The following is a 17,585-nucleotide window of genomic DNA, read 5'->3' as shown; positions in this document are numbered from 1 at the left end:
ATTCAATATAATTTTGTAAAAATTTACATGCATACATATATTTCACTAAGAAAGCATAATGACATAAAAATACTGCTAGCATAATCTTACTTTCCAGATATTACTTCTGGTGCAGCATAATTTGGAGAACCACAGCTAGTACGGAGAAATTCCCCGTCCATCATCATGTTAGATAAACCTTAAATGGGAATAAATTGTCTAATTAAGGTTTGAGAATATTTAATAAGTGTAAGAAATAAATGCAATATAAATAACATTACTCTTTTAAATGAAAATGCTGTAAAAATTAGGTTCAAAAAGAGAATTTCGTACTCATCTAAACATCATTTATCAAATAGAAGTGTAATAAATCTTAGATTTGATTTCACAGAATACACAAAATTTAGATGCTATATTTCACAATTACTAAAAAATAATGCAATTCGTGCCTATCAACAAACAAGAAAAAAAGAAAATTAAGCAAAGGAAGGAGATTACTATCTGGTAAATGGTTTGCAATAGAAACTCAGTCCCCCCCCCTAAATTCATAAAGGCTGAAAATGTTCATAAAACTGAAAGTTTATGAATGACAATGCCATGAAAAACATCAGAATATTCTTCAGATCTGTGTTACAGATTACAGAAATCTTCAAAAATGAAAACACAAGTCCACTTTATCACAATTTCAAAGCTGTTCAACTAACACATAAGTAAATAGATTTTCATTTTTATAAAATTATGGTATGTGGTAGTACTAATGTATGTATAGATGGCACATTCTAGGACTTTCTATAATCATATGAAATAATAGTGTTTATTGATCCCTAAATTATATTTCAGAAAGCGTGAGATATCAGTAGCAATTATATTTATATTAAAATTTAACAATATTCGAGAAATGTGAATATTTTTAATACTTTGTATGTAGTAAAAATTAATTTTTGAATGGGTAATCATCTTAAGTAAAAACTAACCATTCAAAAGTGTTTTAAGTCAGTTTTAAGGAACATTTTAAGTAAATTAACAAGGATTTCATATTTGTCAATAAATGGAGTTACATAAGAATATATATAAATAATTATTTCATAAGAAACTAATAATAAAGTTAAATAAAATTAAATAATTCTCTTCCGCTATTGCTGCAAGAAATGAAATTTGAATTTAACAAATATTCTCTCATTCAGATAAACCTAATTTAAATTTTAAATTATGAAAATTCAATTGTATATAAATAAAAGATTAATTATTGCTGCGAATTAATTTGCAATATCATTCAAATTCAGAAAGCATATGTAAATTAAGCGCAAGTAACTAAAATAATAAAAAATATTTAATAATCCAAAAAATTAATCCTAATTAGCTTTATCTGAATGAGAGAATATTTGTTAAATTCAAATACAAATAATTATTGTTGCTCTTACTGCATAATCAATAAAATACCACAATAAACAATTTTTGAACTTTTGTACAATGCACTTTCATGCCCTCCTTCCACAAAAAAAAAAAAAAAAAAAAAAAAAAAAAAAGAGGTTACTCTCTTCTAATTTCAGGGTTTTTTTTTTTTTTTTTACTACAATTATGAACTAATTTTAATAGAAATAAATGAAACAAGACTTGGTTATCTTGCAAAGCTTTTTGTAAAATTTTAAACACCTTATACTATTCAAGTACAGTCAAAAAAGTCGTTAATTCGGACACCCATAATCCAGAATGATCTATAATCCGGACCTCAAAGCTAAAAACTTTCTGCGCATGCGCCGCGTTGGCACATGCGCACAGGCCTTTTACGTGTGCGCGTAAGACCTTGACTACTGCGCATATGAGTGTGCGCAAGTGCAGAATACGTTTTTGCCTGCACGTTTAATGTATAACGGACGGTGTAAGCTAAAATTATCTAATTATCTATTTTAGTTAATGTTAATGTAGTATTTTAAGTATAATAATAGTATTTTAAAAAAGGATGAGTTCTAACATCATAGCAGGATAGCTGTTACAAAATTTAATTTAAAAAATCATGATGCTAAAATCATGATCCAATCTTCGAATTGGATCCCGCTTATTTTTGCAGACTGTAAGAGCAATTTTATAAAAGTAAACTTGAACTTTCGATTACGTCAAATAGAATTTCCGATGCTGGAACTTCCAAAGGATCTAAAAAACGAAAGTATGTTTCGATGTCCAACAAACAAAAAGTGGAATTGCTGCAAAAAAATGGATAAAGACATGAAGAATGTGACAGAGATGTTAGTGAAAACGAAAAAATTTCGATTGACAAGTTAGTCGGTATTCTCGGCACAGCAATTAACGGGACTTGAACAGCGAGACTTTGTAACTGAACAAGAAATTATGTCTGTTTATAGAATTAAAGAGAAAGTATTATCACATAAAATGAAGCAACTTAAACAACTTACATTGAAAGAAATGTTTAATAAAGTAAACAAATAAATATTAAGCTTTTTTTTTTTTGTAAATTTTGATACCTTTTAGATCATAATTGTTCTTTATTTCATAAATTACGGTTTCATATTTTTAAATTTAGAATTTCTGCATGCCATATTACGGGATTTAAACTGATAATCTATAATCCGGAAAAATCGATAATCCGGAATCGCTGAAGTCCCGACAAGTCCGGATTAACGACTTTTGACTGTATTACAGTAATTTAAAAAGCAAAACCAGAAAATTTTCTTAATTTTGCATTCACACATACTATTCTGAAAAATAAATGTGATGAGACACAAAGCGGTACTTCAGAAATTTCAGATGTATTAGAGAATGGATATGAAAACGAACTAAACATAAATTGCTTACTTTCCATAGATTTTGCTAAAATAATCTTTTAATTTTTTAGTTTAAAGAGACAACTTGCTCTGAAGGACTATTAATTTTGTTTTGGCATTTTGTGTTGGAAACTTTAAAAGGCTGTATCACTTTTCAAATCCTTGCCAGCATATATTATCGCCCTGTCTTATATTTAAAGAAATTAAATAATGAAGAAATCTGCATAAATGTATCTAAGTTTCTTGCATTCTGATAAAACAACAGTACCAAGAGCATCAAAATTTGAAAAAGTAATCCTCCATAGACTATGGACATGTGAAGCCCTAATTTGAATTTGAAATTTGTTTTGTTATCGATTTCAGATTTTGTAACACGAATTTTTAATTAAAAAAACTAAATGATTTCAAAGCGAGCAATGGCAACACTGTACCCCGCTTAAAAAAAAAAAAACATTTTTATCTCTAGCGATCGACACTCTATATCGGAAATTTTAAAAATATGTTCAGTTTAAAATTAATTTGTACTATTGCTGTTGAACTGAATTTTATAGTTTGAGTACATAGAATATGATATTTCATAAATAAAGGTAACACACAAAGCATTAAAAAAACGCCCCTTTGGACGTAATTTAAAATCTGAAACCTTTCAGAACTTTTTTTACATCCAACTAGCATGAAAGCTAACATAAAAAGATCACATTCAGCTCTAAATCATTTAATTAATAGATTATTTAGATTACAAACTGAATAGACAGATATGTCTTAAATTTTTTAATGAGGGTTACAACAATACATACTTGTAAAACATCATTTGATAAGATAAGGGGTAGAGCTTTAAAAAATCATGATGCTAATGCAATTTACATATATACTATCCTGATATCCATAAACTTTTCTAAAGTAGCCTCACTTATAATAAATTGTGATGGAAATATTTTTTCCATTATTTATCATTTTTTGAGAACCAGTGCATGGTGAACATTTAGAAATTATTCTAACTTTTATGATATTTAATACATTAAATTATTGATAGTATTTTAAAAAAGGATGAGTTCTAACATCATAGCAGGATAGCTGTTACAAAATTTAATTTGAAAATGAAACTACTATTTGTTACAAACATTTATATTAGTGATTTGAATAAAATACACAAATGTTAAAGTTTTTTAAAGTCCCGTCTTTTTTCCTCATCTAATTGTGCAGTAGGCCAAATTTAAAAAAAAAATACAGTCAAAAGTCGTTAATCTGGACTCGTCGGGACTTCGGTGATTCCGGATTATCGATTTTTCTGGATTATAGATCATCAGTTTAAATCTCACAAGATGGCATGCAGAAATTCTAAAATTAAAAATACGAAACCTTAATTTATGAAATAAAGAACAATTATAATCTAAAGGGTATCAAAATTTACAAAAAAAAAGCTTAATATTTATTTGTTTACTTTATTAAACATTTCTTTCAATGTAAGTTGTTTTAAGTTGCTTCGTTTTATGTGATAATACTTTCTCTTTAATTCTATAAACAGACACAATTTCTTGTTCAGTTACAAAGTTCCGCTGTTCAAGTCCCGTAAATTTGTGCCGAGAATACCGACTAACTTGTCAATCGAAATTGTTTCGTTTTCACTAACCTCTCTGTCACATTCTTCATGTCTTTATCCATTTTTTGCAGCAATTTCACTTTTTGTTTGATGGACATCGAAACATACTTTCGTTTTGTACGATCCTTTGGGAGCTCCAGAAACGGAAATTCTATTTGACATAATCGAAAGTTCAAGTTTAGTTTTATAAAATTGCTCTTACAGTGTTCAAAAAAATAATAAACCGGATCGAATTCGAAGATTAAGGAACAACGCAATCATCAACATTAACTGAAATAGATAATTAGATAATTTTAGATTATACCGTCCGTTATACATAAAATGCGCAGGCGAAAACATATTCTGCGCTTGCGCAAACGCATATGCGCAGTGGGAAAAGGTCTTACGCGCAAGCGTAAACACCTATGCACATGTGTCAACGCGGCGCATGCGCAGAAAGTTTTTAGCTTTGAGATCCGGATTATAGATCATTCCGGATTATGGGTGTCCAAATTAACGACTTTTGACTGTATATTCTTTCACTACAAGCAGATGTTCCTTTAGTAGTAAATACGGTTTCAATCACAGTCAGATTCAATGTACTCTTTCAATGTAGCTATGAATTTCACTATGCTAATCACTGCTCATTAAACTTTATCAAGAAATAATAGAGCCTCAAAAAGTGGTAAAAAATGAACTTCTATAACACACATAATGAATTGGTATTTATATATTTTTTATAAGAAAATCCTCTAGCTTTTTTTCTGTTTTCTACCAAACAAGCTACATGTACTACAAGCTTTGTTAGCTTAAACTAACAAATAATGAACAACAAACAAAAACAAAGAATTAGAAAAATGTGAGCACATTTGCAGGACCTATTTTGAAGGTTAAATAGAAATTCCTTCACAGACATCATTGTATTAGTTCTCATCTTTTCTATAAATAAAATGAGTTTTCCTGTATAATTTTTTACTGGAATAAAACCTACTTATACTAAAAATTGCAAAGCATTTAATATGTTAAAACAATTTTTTATGCTTATTTATTTATTTTTCAAATTGCTAGATCTAAGATATTACCAATAATTAAAATATTTAATATTAATATTCTTAACACTAGATTGCCCAAGGAAGTCATTTTGACTGCTTTTTAATTTCAATTAGAAAAACAATTATGTACATAATGACACAATTTCTTAAAATTCTGTGACTTTTTGTACAACATATAAATGCGTTTAATAATAATTGTAGTTACGCCTTTCTTTGATTTCTGATACATATATATACAGGTGGAGGACAAAATAATAGGAACATCTGTGAAATAATGGAAAATCTTTATTAATAGTTGGTTGAATCACCCTTTGACTGAAGTACAGATTGAATGCGACATGGGATAGATGCATAAAGGTCATGGACAATATTTAAAGGAATATTAAGCCATTCTTCCTGCACAGCAGTCTCTAATTCAAAAAGTCTGGATGGAAGTGGAAATCGGGAACGAAGTTTGGATTCCAAATATGACCATAAATCTTCAATAATATTCAAATCTGGAGATTGAGGGGGGGCAAGTGAGATGTTCAATTGCATCGTCATGCTCTTTGAACCATTCTTGAATACACCTAGCAGTGTGGATAGGGGCACTGTCGTCTTGAAAAAGCGGTCACTCTACAGGGAATACAGTCTGGACAAAAGGATGGACATGATCCCCTCGAATGCTTAGATAGTGATTGGATGTGATCCTTCCATGCAGAATAACAAGTGGCCCAAGTCTGCGCCAAGATATTGCATCCCATACCATAATGGCACCACCCCCATGCTTCACAGTCGGCAACAGGCAGTCAGGATGAAACGCTTCTTTGGATGTTCTCCAGACATAAACACATCCGGTCATCTGAAATGGGGAAAATGACGATTCATCTGACCATATTACCTGTTGCCACTGCTGTGGGGGCCAGCCTTTGTGATTTCTGAAACACTGGCACTGCTTGAAAGCATTAGTTGCTGTCACTAAGAGTTTACGCATTGCCACTCTGCCATAAATGTTCACAGCATGAAGTTCCCTTTTGACAGTTTTTGTTGAAATGGGGTCCTGGAGATGACTGTTCATTTCAGATGTTATCTCGGATAACGATTGCTTGTGCTTTCGGGCTACTATGTGCTACAGGATCCATCTATTCCTATCAGCCAGCTTTGACTTTCGGCCAATGTTGTGCTTTGAAGACGTCGTCTTATCCTCTTTCGTGTACGCTGTCATAACGGCTGATACCATTGCTTTTTCTGTAACCAATGCTTCACTTAAACACACTCCAAGTATCATTCCTCTTTGGAACTCTGACATTTCAACTTCTCACAGACAGTTCGACCAAAGCATGCAATGCAGGTGACTGTTGTTGAGAGACTGATACCTTCCTCTTCACGCTCATTAGGTGGCAGATTTCTGTTGCAGGTGGCGCAGCTGTACTGCAAATGTGAAATACATCATACTTTTTCGCAGGTGTTCACATTATTTTGTCTTCCCTCTGTATATATATATATATAATATGTGTTATACCTATATTGCCAATTTTAAATAATCAAATGACTCTTATTATTGAATTGAGTAAATTTCTTATATGACCAGTTCGGCTATGTATTGAAATAACAGTTTTCATTTTTTTTTTGGTTACCCTCACATGATAGCATACAAGTACATGACAAATTGTCGATTTGGGCATATACTTGATAAGTTGCAGTTTCTCAATAAGCTAAAGTAGCACTTAATTTTCAAATCTCAGCAAACACGTTATTCTGACGTTTGTCGAGCCATATACAAGCTGTGGAAGAAATAACTCGACCGATAACTTTTCCACTAGCATGTCACTGACGACAAAATTACAGGCAAAAAAAAAAAACTCTAGTTGGTACTATTAGAGGAAACAAAAGAGAACTACCCAAATCAGCCAAACAAATGAAGGATAACATGCCTCGTTTTTCCACTCTGCTATATAAATCAGAGAATTGTGTTCTTACAATATATAAAAAACAAATAAAAGAGTAGCTGTTCTAAGCATAAATTTGTGAAAATTGATAAAAGTAATAAAAAAATGTTACCGGGATCAATTCAATTTTATAACAGCACAAAATTTGGAGTTAATAGGCCAGAAAATATACAGTAAAAGCCTAGTTCTCGTAGATGGCTCCTCCAAATATTTTTCAATATTTTAGGTTTGGCTTCTATGAATGCTTGGATCCTTTACAAAGAAATGACAGGAATACAAATACAATGAAAAGAGTTCTTGTTTCAGAAAATACCACCAAATACAGAGCTGCAAGACTGAAAAAGTCATCAGAACATGAAGACCCACAAAGATCAAATGCAACCCATTCTAACAAATGCAAACTTTGTCAAGTACGAGTTTGGCACAACAACTAAATAAATAATATATCTGAAGAATGTCAAAAGTATGTTTGTGGAAAAACATAAAAAGATTGCCACTTTCATTTCCAAAAAATGTACAAATAATAATGCATAAATTATTTTTTTTCCAAGTGAAGTATTTTTTTTATTGTTAATATTTACTAATAACTTGTTATATAACTGTAAATAATATAAAAATATTAAAAATTAATTTTAAACGAATTTCTTTACACGTTAGTTATTCTTTCACAATGACTGCTTTTTCACAATGACACATTTTGACTGCTTTTTGGGCAATATAGGTATATACTAAGTTTCAGTCTTTCTAGTGTTTAATATGAAACATATAGCCAGATAATAAAAAACTTTATAATTTTTTTGAAAACAAATAATATTTATACACCATTCTCATAATTTAAATCTTTACTTCTATTAAGAAGATATTTACCAAAATCAGCTATTTTTACATTCAAATTTTGATCCAGCAAAAGATTTTCTGGTTTCAAATCTCGATGGACAACCATGTGTCGATGGCAATAATCAACACCAGATATGATCTGCTGAAAAAAACGTCTTGCTTCTGCTTCTTTTAACTGTAAAGAAATTGCATACTGATAAATATATTAATTTAAATTTAATTTTTAAGATTACCATATTTATCTAAAAATAAGAAAGATCTTCTCTTCCATTTGAGCTCTTCTAGCACAAATACCACATATGGTACACAAGACAACAAAGAATGGAATAAATGCCCTAGCTTTAGACAAGGTTATCGGTATTAAAACTATAATCGTTGGGGTCTGTCATTTTATTTTACAGTGATTTCATCAGAAAATATTCTCTCTTTTACCTACATGGCAACATTTTCACCCTCATGGTGATGTGCTTGAATGCTATAGGATTTTTTTTTTTTTTTCATTTTAGCTTATATGAGAGTTTTGAATTTTGGATAAATTTTTAAATGAAAAAATATTCTCTCCGCTTTTACATGGATTAACTCATATTCAGAAATACATGATACTTATTTTTTTTAAAGATTCTTTCCTAAAGGAAATTAAATATAAATTTCTTTTTAAATTTTTGAAATATTAATTTCTGCCTCAGAATTTATAATGTAATAATGTAATAAATGTAAATGTAAATACAATAAATGTAATGTAATAATTTATAATGTAATAATGTAAATAAATTTAAAATTTTGACAATTTTTAAAGACAATTTGATCAAAATAAAATGCAATGATATAGTAAAGATTCTCTTTTCAAGGGAGAAAAAAACTATACGATTACCAGTAGCAGCAGGTAATTGATTTGCTACCTCAGCACCTATGTTGCACCAGTTCCTTTTTGTCAATAGCATTATGTGTCTTCTGCAGGTGTCGTACTACGATCCCCTGTGACATTTGCTATGCATTCCATTTGTATGAAATGATTTCCACAGCCTTGAAAAAACATAGTGGCTGATGTCGAACTCCCTAGCAACATCTGTTATTTTTCACCCTCCTTCAATCTTGCTAATAAAAAAGCCATGCATAAAATCATCTAAGTGATGTCAGGAAAACATACCGAAAATTGCATGTTCACCAATTGATTCTTTTCTATTAAATTTTGCTTCTGAACAACAATGCTCAATATGTATCAAATCCTTTACATCTCTTATCACATGACAAACAACTTCAGCAAACAAAAATTTGCATACACACATGTCTTTCTGTATCCCACACTTAATGCTAATTTCTACATTTCCCTGCCTTTTATTTTGTGGCTAGTATTGCTGCTACTGTTATCAATCCTTAGCAGTTGTCAACCAGTGTATAATACATTATATCATCATTAAAGATTAAAATCTCTTGAAAGGAAAGTAGGATTACCTGTATATTACTGAGATTTACTGTGGGTTTTTAAAAAGACTATGAGTGCTTAGCAGAAACCATGACAAGCTGCAGAAAAATATCCCTGGTACCCAGTACATTGAATTAAATAGCTTAAGGAATATTTATGATGCATTATCAACTAAATTAGTTAAGAAAGGAGAAGAATCAGCTGCTACAAAGAAAAGATTGAATTCTATAAAGTGATATAAGCTAAATTTGCAATTTAAAATTAATCAGTTTATGTCAGAAAAGTGAAAATTTGCAGATGATATTAGAAGATGAAATAAAACAGAGTTTGATATGAATATACTGAGGATTCCTGAATTAGAATGGGAGTTACAGATTCTGAAGGAAGAACTTAATTTTAGAACAAGCCTTCATGATGAGGAACTTTCAGAATCAAGAATAATTAAGAGAACTGAAATATCCAATATTTTTATGAGTATTGTAGAAAATTATGCGCAAAAATTAGCAGTTACATTAAGAACAGTTATAAGGTATTTCTCCCACTTCCCTTGTGTGCCTTCGTGGTGTAATGGTAGCACGCTGGGCCGGTATTCCAGAGGTCCGCGGTTCGATTCCTGGCGAAGGCGATTGCATATTTTTCATCTTTTCTGCTTCCAATTAACCTCTACAAGTGATTCCAATTAACCTAATGACTCTACAAGGTGAAAGAACAATACATGTCAGAATATGAGTCAAATGGAGATGAAATTGCTTCATCATAAGAAACAAAGCTTGCCAATATTCAAAGAGAAAAGAATGCTAAATTGAAGGTATCTTGTTCTGATAAGAAAGAATTATGTTAAAAAAACTGATGAAAAAAGAAGTTAAAAAAAAAAAAAAAAAGTTCACGTTTAACATCAACTTCTAGGGGACCTCCACTACATAGAGAGTAGAATTTGGAGAACCACAGCAGGATGACCGAACTTGTGGGTTGACTTTTTTCATAACTTAAGATAGTGTTATCATCACCTTCTGAGATCACACCCACTGGGAACACAGTCACTTACCACCGAGGAGAGAGAGCATTATGCATATCATTTCACCTTTCTTTCAATCTTTTCTTTGACAATTTCACAGAGATAGAACGCTTGTGAAGGAGCAAGATAGCAGGCTGTGCATAGGCAGTCTTCAATAATTCAAGTCTCGCTCACATTTTAATTAATTAGTGACAATATTTGTGCCGTGAGAAGGTGTTAGATGTTATAGACTCTCAATGTGCATGCAGACATCAGTTATGATTGCATCTACTTTTGCCTCTACCCTGTAATGTCTCAAACAGCCATTGTTATATAATCTTAAATAAATGTTTAATTATAAAAGCTGAATTTCTTCCTTAAGAATCTTAAAAGACACTCGCATATATATTCTGATATTTTAGATAGGGGAACAAGGAATATAATCATGGAATTGATGCCTGAATATATACAGCAAAACCTTGCTACAGCAGATCTGGCTTACGAAGTTTTTAATCCTGTCCAATTTCCTATACAATTAATGTTATTTTATACAGCTATAGAATATTATAAAATGTATAAATAATATTGTGAATTGAAAAATTTAAATCAAAATTTTTACCTTTAAACATAGAGTATATAATCCAAAGAATTTAAAACGTTATAAAACTTTACTTGTTTGAAAAGTTTTGGTTCTAACATTTTGCAAATTCTTTGTAGCATTTATAGGATTATTTGAAATTTATTAATTATGAATTTCAGTTTTTTGGTGTTTGTGAAAACTTAGTTCTAACTTTCTTACTTTATGTCTTTTCTGATATATTTATATACACCCCATCTGTATCATAAGAAACAAAGCTTGCCAATATTCAAAGAGAAAAGAATGCTAAATTGAAGGTATCTTGTTCTGATAAGAAAGAATTATGTTAAAAAAACTGATGAAAAAAGAAGTTAAAAAAAAAAAAAAAGTTCACGTTTAACATCAACTTCTAGGGGACCTCCACTACATAGAGAGTAGAATTTGGAGAACCACAGCAGGATGACCGAACTTGTGGGTTGACTTTTTTCATAACTTAAGATAGTGTTATCATCACCTTCTGAGATCACACCCACTGGGAACACAGTCACTTACCACCGAGGAGAGAGAGCATTATGCATATCATTTCACCTTTCTTTCAATCTTTTCTTTGACAATTTCACAGAGATAGAACGCTTGTGAAGGAGCAAGATAGCAGGCTGTGCATAGGCAGTCTTCAATAATTCAAGTCTCGCTCACATTTTAATTAATTAGTGACAATATTTGTGCCGTGAGAAGGTGTTAGATGTTATAGACTCTCAATGTGCATGCAGACATCAGTTATGATTGCATCTACTTTTGCCTCTACCCTGTAATGTCTCAAACAGCCATTGTTATATAATCTTAAATAAATGTTTAATTATAAAAGCTGAATTTCTTCCTTAAGAATCTTAAAAGACACTCGCATATATATTCTGATATTTTAGATAGGGGAACAAGGAATATAATCATGGAATTGATGCCTGAATATATACAGCAAAACCTTGCTACAGCAGATCTGGCTTACGAAGTTTTTAATCCTGTCCAATTTCCTATACAATTAATGTTATTTTATACAGCTATAGAATATTATAAAATGTATAAATAATATTGTGAATTGAAAAATTTAAATCAAAATTTTTACCTTTAAACATAGAGTATATAATCCAAAGAATTTAAAACGTTATAAAACTTTACTTGTTTGAAAAGTTTTGGTTCTAACATTTTGCAAATTCTTTGTAGCATTTATAGGATTATTTGAAATTTATTAATTATGAATTTCAGTTTTTTGGTGTTTGTGAAAACTTAGTTCTAACTTTCTTACTTTATGTCTTTTCTGATATATTTATATACACCCCATCTGTATCATAAGAAACAAAGCTTGCCAATATTCAAAGAGAAAAGAATGCTAAATTGAAGGTATCTTGTTCTGATAAGAAAGAATTATGTTAAAAAAACTGATGAAAAAAGAAGTTAAAAAAAAAAAAAAAGTTCACGTTTAACATCAACTTCTAGGGGACCTCCACTACATAGAGAGTAGAATTTGGAGAACCACAGCAGGATGACCGAACTTGTGGGTTGACTTTTTTCATAACTTAAGATAGTGTTATCATCACCTTCTGAGATCACACCCACTGGGAACACAGTCACTTACCACCGAGGAGAGAGAGCATTATGCATATCATTTCACCTTTCTTTCAATCTTTTCTTTGACAATTTCACAGAGATAGAACGCTTGTGAAGGAGCAAGATAGCAAGCTGTGCATAGGCAGTCTTCAATAATTCAAGTCTCGCTCACATTTTAATTAATTAGTGACAATATTTGTGCCGTGAGAAGGTGTTAGATGTTATAGACTCTCAATGTGCATGCAGACATCAGTTATGATTGCATCTACTTTTGCCTCTACCCTGTAATGTCTCAAACAGCCATTGTTATATAATCTTAAATAAATGTTAATAATAAAAGCTGAATTTCTTCCTTAAGAATCTTAAAAGACACTCGCATATATATTCTGATATTTTAGATAGGGGAACAAGGAATATAATCATGGAATTGATGCCTGAATATATACAGCAAAACCTTGCTACAGCAGATCTGGCTTACGAAGTTTTTAATCCTGTCCAATTTCCTATACAATTAATGTTATTTTATACAGCTATAGAATATTATAAAATGTATAAATAATATTGTGAATTGAAAAATTTAAATCAAAATTTTTACCTTTAAACATAGAGTATATAATCCAAAGAATTTAAAACGTTATAAAACTTTACTTGTTTGAAAAGTTTTGGTTCTAACATTTTGCAAATTCTTTGTAGCATTTATAGGATTATTTGAAATTTATTAATTATGAATTTCAGTTTTTTGGTGTTTGTGAAAACTTAGTTCTAACTTTCTTACTTTATGTCTTTTCTGATATATTTATATACACCCCATCTGTTACTCAGTTCCATGAGCTCAGTTTTTTTTTATTCTTATATGTTAGTAAATTGTGCATTTTTTGCTTTAATGACGAACAAATTATGTTATTCTTATCTTCCGGTCAAAGTTTTATACTTTTAGTTTATCTGCATGCAATAGTGGTAAAATTATCAACAATTTAAAAGTTGTTTAAGTGCAGGTAAGCCTATTTTTTTTACCGTAGCTGCCAAATCTATTTACATTTGAAACTTAGCAGAATAGTGAATTAAATCAGTTTCTGCAACTTCACTGTCTTTTTGCCAAGTGGGACCAAAAGTAAACTTTCAGTTTTGTGCACCGAAAAATATGCCTTCCTGCACGCTGGCCGAATTGCTTGTTTTTATGTAGAAACTCAAATTTTAATTGTAATTTTTTTCAATTGTTTTAAGTGTATTTGTTGTTTTATATTTTTAAATATTTAAAAATTTTTGATAAAGCTATTTTGAGTTTTTATGTATTTTTGCCTTGCCACGAAGTGAGAACTAAGTTAATTGAATGAGAAATATATCTGTAATACATTTTGAGGAAATACATTTTAATGAAATGCAGCAAAAAAATGTGTATAATTTAATATTCCGTACAAGAAAGTCATGTGGTGTCCGGATCAGATTTGTGTTTATTAATTTTAGTGTCTGGAAGTCGAACGGGAGGATATTATGTGAATAGTTTAATTTCCAAAGGATGCTGTTACAGTAAGAACATAAAAAATGAAAAGTAGTCAGAAATAAATTACAGGAAACTGTCACAATATTATATAACAAACTTTTTGAATATCTCAGATTTATTTTATTTATTTATTTTTTATTATTTTTCTAGCTTTTTTCCTTAATTTCTGCAACTTTCAATTGAAAATTTACTAAGTCTTAACACTAGACGCGCCAGAGCAGTCATTTTGACTGTTTTTGCCATTTCACCTAAGATTCCTTAAAACTCCTTTATGTTACAAAGTCACAAATTTTTTAATTTGTGTAACAGGCTTCCTATGCATTTCTGTACACGGAAATTAAGTACTTTTAAGGACCATTAATGAACAAAAAATTAAGGACCTATGAGCAAATGAGAACTGAATAAATTGAATTAAAAATATTATCTATGCCTGAATTTCACTTTTGTAATACCATCCTAAAAATAAAATAGATCCCTAAGTAGTATGCATTATTACTAAACATGAATTAATTAACATAATTATTTATTAATAAGTTTGAGAATAAAATAAACTTTATGCAATTTATCAAGTAGCATTAAACATTTTACACTTATAATAGTTGAACATATTTGAAAGAAGATAAGTGACATTTACGGTTTACTAAGAGTTAGCTTTATGTTAGTTTTTTTTATGTCTCATTTTGTCACATACTTGGTAAGTCTAGAGGTTTAGTAAATAAAAAATAGATTTTATGTCAAACAGCATAGGTTAAAAAAAGAAGTAAGATCATAATCAGATAACTGATTCATAATGAAAGACTGAATGTTGTCACTGCTGCTTGTTTAAAGAGAGACCTGCTGATTAGAACAAATATGAAAGGCCTGATGTAGGCACGGTTGACAAGAGTTGAAAGTTAATCAGGCTCTAATTAATGCAGTTAGTGTCGTAGTTCCAGGGGTTGTAACCCAGTTAATATACTTTAAGGTTTCAATAAGCCATTAAAGCACCAGAGGTAGCTATTTTGTATTATTTTAAGTCTCACTAGATGCAAAGAATAAGTTTTACTTGAATTTTTACATTTTTGTATTTTATCTTGTGACCACAGTAAGCATTAATGAAAGGCAATAACTCGCTTTCATATGTAGAGATAATTTTTAAGGGTAAGCAGTTAGTTATAAATAATTAAATTAGGTAGTTATATAACCTTAGTCACTATAAATTTACATGGCCACTATTAAATTTCATTTTTTTAATAATATTTGTTAAAAAAGCCCTATTAAAATCAAAATCTAATAAAATTTTAGTTTAAAATACATGTAATTTATGACATTGACTTTTAAATGATATTAGGATAATTACACATTTAAAGCTACAAAACATAAAACATAAATGTTTTGTAACAACACTTTCCAACAACAGCACTCAGCAAAATATTTATCTGTCATTTTAATTTGAAACTTTCCTAAACATCTTGGCTAGTTCATATCAATCATTCGTGATTACAATATTTTCTTTACTTCTTACAAGGAAGCAATAAAAAACACATACAGAAAACACGATTTTAAACATTATCAAACATTTAAGTATATGATAAATTTTGGGATTTCTGAAAAAATTAAATATTAGCAGACATCATTGCAAAATGAATTTTGCAACAAAAACTTGTCCACTTAACACTAAAAATTTGTGAGCTTCTGCACACAAATTTACAAGATACTTCCGCAGGTTAATAAACTTACAAGGCCATATGACATATTCCATATTAATTATAGGGTGGTATGCAAGCATATTGTGTTCATAAATACCACAGAAATCGGATGCAATTCACGTATCTACTCTGTGTGACTAGAGAATACAGCTAGATATAAATCAGTACTCTTATAGTAAACTCAGTTAGAAAACAAATTTCACAAATAATTTATCTTATTAAAACATATTATTAAAAATATATTATTAGATGGAAAAATATTAGAATAACCTATCAAATTAATTTTTCAAGATGTTCTTCAATTTTTTCTTTTTTAATAATCAGGAAAAGATTAGTTTTAAAACTATAGCAAAAGCTGATCACAGCAAGCTGCATTTAGACATAGCTGTAAATCTCTTACCATAAATAACTGAAATGTGAAAGAGCACTACAAAGAAAATTCAAAACAATAAAATATTTCACTCAATTAATTTGCAGTACTGGTAAATTAATTCTAGAATGCCTAATACTTATGTAAAATCATTTGATAAATTTCTTTAGTTAAACATATTTGTATGGAAAATGAGTTATTTAACAAAGATTGGTAAGCTGCACAAAAGCACTTCACTATCTCTTAAATAACAACTAGTCTTTCATAATAGAACATACCTTTCCATGTTTGACAATATAATCAAATAATTCTCCTCCTGATACATATTCCATAATCATAAATATATCTGTTGGAGTGCTAATAACTTGATACCTGAAATTTTAAAATTAAAATCATAAGATATTTCAATAGTTCATGTACAAAATCATTTTAGTATCCTCCATCACTCAATTATCAGTCTGACATCGGCTTAAACTTAATATACTGCAATAAGATGTAATGCTAGGATTTCATAATACTAAAAGCAAATAAAGCATATTTTTTAAGAATTAACTGTAATAACCATACACACAATGTTCAGTGAATTGTGATTACACTTTTAAAATGCAAGTGATGGCATACAATGCTGTAATTATTATAGGATCGCAGCAACTGCAACTTAGGCTTTGAATACGCATATCACTGTTTTAGTCTTACAGCACAAATAGAAATGAAAGTAATAATGCTTAAATTCCCTTTCTAGAGGATAAAATTACAAATGCTCAGCATCAGACACATTAATAACCTAATCAATTTTACAAATCAGATACATCTATTCAAGTATGAAAAATAAGGTAAGCAAAAATACAATTTTTTCCTTGGCTTTGCTGAAATTGTATGTAACTATTGAAATTGATGAACCTGAATATTCAGTGTGAGAAATTGGAAAACACCAACTTTGAGATATGATATTTTCAAGTAAATATTATTTTAATACAGTCAGAACCCTGAGAAATCACGAGCGAGCAGTCATGGAGGTAAGAAAGGAAGGAGGGGCCAAACCTGCCCTAAGATTGAAGCACTGCTCTGAGGATGTTTTTTGTTTACATTCAGAAGCTCCCTTGACAGCGCTTTGATAGTACTATCTGACACACCACAGTTCCATACAAATCGAAAAATGGGACACTTCCGCATAAAAGAAATATTCTTTGCATAATGGATAATAGCAATTTGTATAGTTTAGTGACATTTACACAAAAATAACATCTTTTATTATTGATGGTAATATAACTTTAA

At 30.0% G+C, this 17,585-nt stretch overlaps 1 protein-coding gene across 1 annotated transcript in view; it reads right to left on the bottom strand.

Moving 5' to 3' along the window:
• The window catches only part of LOC118184780 (5'-AMP-activated protein kinase catalytic subunit alpha-2-like), an 83,170-nt gene that overhangs the window by 49,293 nt on the left and 16,292 nt on the right, over positions 1-17,585 (bottom strand). Inside the window, exons 3-5 of the mRNA XM_085825960.1 lie at positions 16,589-16,682; positions 8,186-8,330; positions 91-178 (exon numbers count right to left, since the gene is read on the bottom strand). Of these exons, the coding sequence (XP_085682086.1) occupies positions 91-178; positions 8,186-8,330; positions 16,589-16,682 (327 nt within the window). The remainder of the gene's footprint in view (positions 1-90; positions 179-8,185; positions 8,331-16,588; positions 16,683-17,585) is intronic.

This window comes from Stegodyphus dumicola, chromosome 10, assembly GCF_044657685.1.
Source record: "Stegodyphus dumicola isolate Sdum_Otavi_A_Nest chromosome 10, ASM4465768v1".
In the NCBI taxonomy this organism is placed as follows: domain Eukaryota; kingdom Metazoa; phylum Arthropoda; class Arachnida; order Araneae; family Eresidae; genus Stegodyphus; species Stegodyphus dumicola.
Note: the sequence above shows the minus strand (reverse complement) of the source record. Positions and strands in the feature narration are given on the sequence as shown.